General features: G+C 38.0%; 1 protein-coding gene across 3 annotated transcripts in view; it reads left to right on the forward strand.

Annotated features, from left to right (window-relative positions):
* Positions 1-6573, forward strand: part of kif16bb (kinesin family member 16Bb) — a 30796-nt gene extending 24223 nt beyond the window's left edge. Inside the window, exon 19 of one of the 3 annotated variants that reach the window (XM_044137267.1) lies at positions 980-3531. In XM_044137267.1, coding sequence (XP_043993202.1) covers positions 980-3142 — 2163 coding nt within the window. In that variant the 3' untranslated portion in view covers positions 3143-3531. Of the gene's footprint in view, positions 1-979; positions 3532-5650 lie in introns of those variants that run through there. The other 2 variants (XM_044137270.1, XM_044137269.1) reach the window with 2 other exon arrangements.
* The last annotated feature ends 1091 nt before the right edge of the window (positions 6574-7664 follow it).

Below are 7664 nucleotides of genomic sequence, written 5' to 3' on the forward strand. Positions count from 1 at the left end.
ATAATGAACTAAATTTTTTAGAAGACTAATTTGGCCCAAGGATAATGATTTAAATTCACAACCTTCAGCAATGGTCCTTAGACTAGACTACTGATGAATTAATTTCAGTCACTAAGTATTTAGATGGTTAAATCAGCTTAGCCAGCCTAATATAAGTTTTGTGTACTTGTGTTGGTCTATGTAAATTGCCTACTGATCTGCGTATCTGTGTATAAATCCCTGCGTGTGTGAGAGTGGGTGAATATGACTAGTGTAAACCACTTTGAGTGGTCAAAATGACTGTAAAAGTGCTTTACAAGTTCAGTCCATTTACCATTTATAAAGAGCAGATTAGCAAAATTGTACTGATCATCCGAGACCATAGAAACTACAACAAAACTTTAATTATAATAGCTATAAAAAATAACCAGAAATTTTGATTTCAGTTAAATATTTGAGTAACAGTAAACAGCTTACCGGTACTCATTCATTGTACATTGAGAATCTCATACTGCCAATGCCTAGTTATTAAAGCTATAAGAATTGGCTCTAAAAGTGAATCTCCATTACAGGTGTTTTAGTTTAATTTGTCTTGGCAAAACTGAGTTTCAAAGGCTTGCCCATCTCCATCGAGGCCCAATGCAGATTTATGAGCCATGAAGCACTTTTTCCCATTGCTTGTTATGCACATATTCAGACCCTTTTACATGTTCCTGTAGGGCTTTAAGGCACAGTGCAGTGAGTGCACACAAGTGTTTCTGTTTTTATAAATGTACCGTGTAATTCCTCACTTCATTTCCCCTCATTTTGTCTTTGTGCATCCAAATGTAATTGAATGCATAAATAAAAGTAAGCTTCCAAAGTGAACTAAATTAAATTGGTTTCTCAGCAGGGCCAGAAATTTGTAATCATTTACATAAATCAAAGTTTTTGTTTTTGGTATCTTTGAGAATTTAATTTCCTTTTAATTTCTCCTCTCTACCCTCACTATATAAACTAGGCCAATCATGAAAGAGACCCCGTCCCTCGAACAGTTTTCCAGTCGGGCAGAGATGCACTTCAGGGTCAAGGAAGCATCTGGGATGGCCAGGAGCAGGAGAGGGACTTGTGTCATAAATCAGGGCCAGGGCTCGTGTCTGAGAGCCCGCAGAGGACGTCTCGGAGTGGAGCTGGTGTTGCAAGTTGTGAGACAGAGGAAGTTTCATCAGGGGATGGCAGCCTCCAACAGACATGTGTCCTGGGCCTCAGTGATGGATGTGGCATGAAGCCAGAAGGGAATGCTAATGAGATCCAAGGTGTCGACGCAGACTGCTATAAGGGGAGACCCAGCTCTGGTGGGAACTCATTAGGCAGCATGTCCCACCTGCAGAGTAGTGGAGGAAGTAGCTCCTTTTCGGTCCTCCCACAGACCAGCACTTATTCTCGGTTCAACAGAAAACCACTTAGTAGGCAGGTGGCCTGCTGTCCACTCAAAGACGCTGCTTTCCAGGACCAACACAGCTGGGGTGAAATGGAGGAAACTGGAAGTTTGAAGGAGCTCAAAGGAGTTGCAGAAAACCCAGTTAGAAAATTAGGACTGGGCTCTTTGTTTAGCAAAGTGTCCTGTATTGTCCGTGATACATGCAGACTACTTTGGAGGTCTCCTGCACTTTTGCACCAGCTGACAAACGCAAAATTACAACCTGTTGGTGCCTGCTTGTCTAGCCATGTTCAGTCTATAATGGACAGCCATATCTTCATGGTCGGAGGGAGCTTTGCTTTTTCGCTTATCAGTAAGAGTCCCTTTTTCTCTGTTGTGAAAGATCTGCCCCTCATACAGCACATCCAAATGAATAAATCTCATCCCCTTTGGCCCAAAGAGACAGCTCTTTTGATTCAGGACTTCAATAATTCCAACAACACACAACTCTCAACCCCAACACTAAGACAAAGCATGACAGAAAAATTGGTATGTGATGTGCTGGAAGTGTCTAGGGACTTCTGCAAGAGAGATTTGCAGACACCAGAAAAGCAAGATGGGAATAATTTTCAAATAAAACAAGATGAAGTTATTCCAGGACCTTTGGTGCCAAAAAAAAGAAGCCCTCTGTCTTACAGTAATGGTTGCAAGATGGATGTTATCCTAACAACTGAAGATGTAGATCAGGCAGAAACTGTTGATGTTTGCATTCAGACATTGATAAAATTTCCTAATCCACTTCTGAAGCTACAGACTCTGCCACTGGGAGATCTGATGGGTGTTGTACAGTCAGTCTCTTGTTCAATGCCTTCCTCCCAGGGAATCAGGGCACTTCACTGGTTGAACGTAGCCAAATGTAGCCAACCTGATCCCCAGCCTGGCCTCTTGATTGTGACAAAAACAGATCTCTACACACTGACTGCCAACTCTGGGGCCCTGGTCTTGTTCCATCTCCTCCCTTTGTTGCAGCTGAGGGATGTACTGATAGGCTTTGCTGGCCAAAGTTTACGTTTAATAGGCACTACAGAGGAAAGCATCCTGGGTGTTTATACCCACAGCCAGAAGCAAACCAAAGAGCTGTGCTGGGCCATACTAAGTGCTGTCTCTTCTGGGGACAGCAGGCTCCATCAGTACCAATTGCTGCATAACAACTTGATGGCATTGTCTCTAGACAGTAAGGCCTATGTACCTGACATGCAGCTGGACTCTGGTTTAAGGCTTTACTGTCGATTTCAGAAAAGTCTCATTGATCTGCATTATCTTATTCATTGCAATATTGATCAAGCGACAGTCACTCTTGGAGAGTTGCAGCTATTGATGTACACCAGTGTGGCTGTGCACCCGAGTTGCCATGTTCATATTGAACAAATGGCCCAGTTCTTTCTCACAGATACCCATTTTGGTCTGGCAAGGGAGGATGTTGTATTTCCAAAAGCAACATTTTCTCAGTTTGATGTTTTAGCTCTTTGTCGTTGCTCAGATGTACGCTGTGTACTGATGCACGATGAAGACAGCAGCGGATCTGTCATGGTGGATGTAATTGTTGCTAAAGCAAGGGCCAAAAGCCACCCTGAAAGCATGATGAAGCCAGATACCCTGTCTGAACATCCTTTCAATTCATCTCTGCACACAGAAGTGTGGAAATTAACTTTCAGTTGCTCCACAGAGGCCACCTGTCTGATTAATCACTTGTCAAATGTCTGATCAAGGACTAAAAAGTCTGTAATGAACAGCCCAGCTTGAAAACTCTCACTGGGAACAGTGGCAAAAGTGCATTTTAACCAGACACTATAAAGGGTGACTTCTCTATTAAATGATGGTGCTTTCATTTTTGTCATATTGTCACATGCCTTTTTCACGCTGAGTTTTATCTTTAAAACACCTGAATTTCTTTGTTATAATCTTCACTGCTCTATTTGGTTTAGTTGTGCTTTAGATAATTAAGGTTTCATATTTTGGTATTGAGAATTAAACATCTGACAGGTAATGTGTATGTTCTTATTTTTTCTAAAATGGAAATGATTAATGTTCTGCTACTGCATTGTTTAAATTAAAGTTTTGAATATTTGAAATAAAGGTTAAACCCATTTCTGCTGTATTCTGTTTACTTTTATTTCAGAAATACACTCTTAGTTCAACTTTTAACTTGGAAAAGGAAAATTGAGTCTTTTCTCTCAGATGTCTCCCCCTCTACTCGGTCAGGCTTTGCCTCTACATCTGGCACATTATGAGAAGCAGGTAGTCAGTTTTTAAAAAAAAGCTTACTCTTTCGTCCCTATCACAAATCTGTAATCTACTCCTGACACAGAACCCGTCTCTGTTGATCCAGTAGACAGTCTTTATATTTTGGCTGATTATATAGTTATGTCAGATGTGCACAAACACCCATTTAATATTTGGTTAACTTTACTTTAGCAAGTCATGCTTTGAACACACATTTTGTAGTACTCAAGCTACTGGTATAATTTTGACTGAACATTTCAGACTTTAATCAGAAATTAATTTCTGTTCTGACATGTGCCTAATTGACTTAATTTTGCAGCGGAAGTTCTATCTTGGCATCAGCTAAAAAGCACATCAATCTGAACTGTTTTTTTACTGAATGTCTACTTGTCAATGACAACACCCAGGTGCTTGTAACATGCAGTAGACCCAGTTTATTCTGCTCATTTCCTTGACTTTCTGACCCCCTTAAACATTGTAAATTGCAGTGCAGTGCAATCAGCCCTCTTGTCTGCTGCTCAAGCTTGAAGGATGCAGATCTGGCCTTGAATCAGAAAAAAATTTCACATTGCTGCATTACAATCTGAGAAGGGATGAAAAAAAAGATGTGAAATTGTTTCCCAATTTCCCTTGGATATTATGTAAGCATTCTTGCCATCTCTGTGTAAAATATGTGAAAACCAAGAAGATGAGCAACTTTTATAAATTGTATAATTAGGAGAAAAAAAAGTTAGTTTATGGATAACATTTGGAGTAGCATTAATGTCTGTGCCTGCATGGTGTCTGCTTAGTTCTGGTTAGTTCACCACATCACTTATTTTGAAATTTAATGATTCTTTTTTTTTTTGTATAACAGAAGTGCTTATACAACAGCTTGTAGTAATGGGTGTAAAAGCATGTTAACTGTATTTAATGTGTTTGCTGTTGATGTACAATATTGAGTTGTTAGTTTTAAGGTGGTTGAATTCAGAAACTTGATTTGTGCATTACAAAAATGGAAAGGAGCATTTGTTGCACACAGTAAGATGCTTCCTTATCTTACTCCGGATAGGGAAGCATCACTACTGTCCAGTCTTCAATCTTTAAATCATTACTGTGTGACCTCCCACTGAGCTTCTAGCTCTAATGCACTTCTTCATTGATGGCACAGAACTAGATAATTTGTTTACCTCCTGCTTCAGAAGCGTCTGAACGTGAGCTGGTCACGTGCTGCTTAACTGCTGATGGGGTAAATCTTTAAACTGTCTGGGATCATTCTTCCGCTTTGTGGTATAGCTTCAGTTAATGGTTCACTTGTGTTTTCTCGATGTTCTGAAATTAGGCTTAGAACTTACTTTGGATAAATTGGTCCAGAGGTTGGTTGTAATCTATTTGAAAATTGGTTTCTTATTGATAAACGAAACCCTATCATGTTTTCTGTAGTTTCATTTGCTTCAAGAAACATCTGAGTGGTTTCAAATCAAACGGGGAACATTACAAATATTTCAGAAATGCTGGAGAACTATAAAAATAAGCATACACATTGCATTCAAAAGGCAGTCGCATTTTAATAAATATAGTATGAACCTTTTCTTGTAAAATGGCACATTTAGTTGCTACTCTAAAAGAGTAGCAACTAAATGTTTCTGGCGTTTCCTGTTTAATGATCTCATCGGTCATGTTAAACTAGACATAGTTTGCAGTCTCTGTTTATGGCTTTGGGTGTTTTAGCATTTAGATTGGCAATGCTCAAACATACAAGCAGTCAAAACTAAAAGGAACACGATATGACAAAAATTTGAAGCACACTGGATAAATTAAAGATCAACTCCAATGTAAAATGATGCCTTTTAATGTTACATTTAATAAGTTCTTCAAATTGTTTTACAGTGCGCCTGTTATAAATGCATACAAATATAATTCTAATATAGCAAAAATCATTATAAACTTTTGTTTAAAATATGGTATTTGAATCGTTTGCTTTGTTTCCTTTCTCTGAACACTGAACAGCCGACACTGGAGAAGATTTGGACATCTCCTGCTTGGAAGATGGGGAACTGTTTCCTTTTATCCATCCTTTGGGCTCTTTGGGGAAACCTAATGACTGATGGGAATTTGGAGCACAATTTTGAGGAGCATCAGGCTGCATTCACACAGCAGGTCTTGATGCTCAGTCCTATATTTTTATTTTTTGTCTTGGCATGGTATCTCACTACTGCAACCTCAATCTGATTTTGGTGTGAATAGTTTATGACAGAAACCAGAATGAGGACAAACTCTTCAATGGCTCTGTTGAAAGGTCATGGTACACACTGAAACACTGCTGTGCTGATTAACTATTTGTATCTTGGAGGAAATGGATGATTATATTTTTCCACTCACTGCAAAAAACAAACTTCTAATTGTTTGAATATGACCTTATAACACTTTTCAGATTGATTATACACAATCAAAAGCGCTTTAAAGTTTTTGCTGACGTCTTTCCACCCTAACATTGATTATGTTGACATGCTTTAGGCTTGAAGATCAGAGGCAATCATCACCCAGCTATTTGGCATTAAGTGTGTGGTTTTCCCTTCATCTCTGTATAAAAGATGATGGAGCTGTATCTATTGTTCATGTGAAATTTGAGGCTTGTTTTCAATCATTTTAAAACTTCATAAATACGTCTTTATGTCCTGATATCTCAGAATGCGCTTGAATGTGAAAGCACATTCTGTCTTCCTAGGATTGCATACATTTTTAGTTTTTCTTTTAACCAACTTTCAGGATGAGCTCATAGCATTTATGAGTCAAGCATCAAAGACAGTCTTGCAAGGTCTAGGGTTAAGTGAACATTTTAGCTCCTACATGTTAAATGTCTGTAAATGTATAGCTTTCTGATTGTGGGTTTGACATATTTACTACCATACATTAAAGTCGTTTCAATTCCAGCTTACTGAATCTCTTTATTGCATTTATTTCTACCAAAACTGGCATTGTCAGTTTATCAGCTCATTTTACCTTTAAAGAAGATACTAGCAGCATTTTTTAATATTTTCTTTTTGTTTTTCAACATGTTGCTGATGTGCTTGCTGCACAATTTTGGCAAAAGGCTCTTGCTTTTTTGCATATCTTCTGCTGCTTCTCTTATCTGCATAACGCTAGAAGCCAGCAGTGCCATGCATTAATAATTGTTTATTATACCACAAAACTTTTCATAGAAAGAGATTATCTGTTCAAAACCATTAATTAGTAACTAATAGGCATGAATAAACATATGAAGTGCTTCGTCTTGAATTGGATGGACCTATGCAATTGGATAAACTTTCATTTTGTTGTATCTATTGTTTTGCTTTCAAAATGGCAAAATAGATTAAAAGTTGAGGATCAAGGCAGTTTTATTATAATGCATCATGTTATAAGCACAGGTGCAACTCAGAATCTTGGCTAACAGTTTCTCAACTCTGCTGTTTGCCTTCATACATGTTTGATGCAACATCTTTTTAGTTTAATCTGTTCTTCCACATCAGATTAAGCATCTGTACTTGTTTCTGCCACTTTAATAAGTAAACTTGCCTCTTGTCCCATTTCTAGGTTTTTAGTGAAAATTCAGCTTCATTGACTTCTAGCAGAAGTCATGATTATGCTCACCATCAACATTTCTACAAGTAATATGTTTTTATACTTCTATTTGTTCCTCCAACTGCTTTGCTGATGGAAGTAATTTACAAGTTTCCATTCTTCTGTTCCTCAGTTGAAAATGCAAGCTTAAGCAAATTTATTTGCACCCTGGCACAGATGTATAAAAAACACAAAAATGTTTGTCGGAGCAAAATTTTGCACTAAAAATTAAACCCAACCTTTAATTTGAGAACCTTTTTTTAGTAGGGTAGGAGTATTATTGGCACAATTTCCTGTAATCTGTGAAAAAGAAAAATCTTGCAACTTTCAGAAGAGAGCATAGAGAACCCAGGAATTTGTATCAACAATGTGCAAAGAATTTTTTTTTCCCCTCCAACTGAATACGTTTTTATTTTTCTGT

Source organism: Gambusia affinis, linkage group LG13 (assembly GCF_019740435.1).
Source record: "Gambusia affinis linkage group LG13, SWU_Gaff_1.0, whole genome shotgun sequence".
NCBI lineage: Eukaryota > Metazoa > Chordata > Actinopteri > Cyprinodontiformes > Poeciliidae > Gambusia > Gambusia affinis.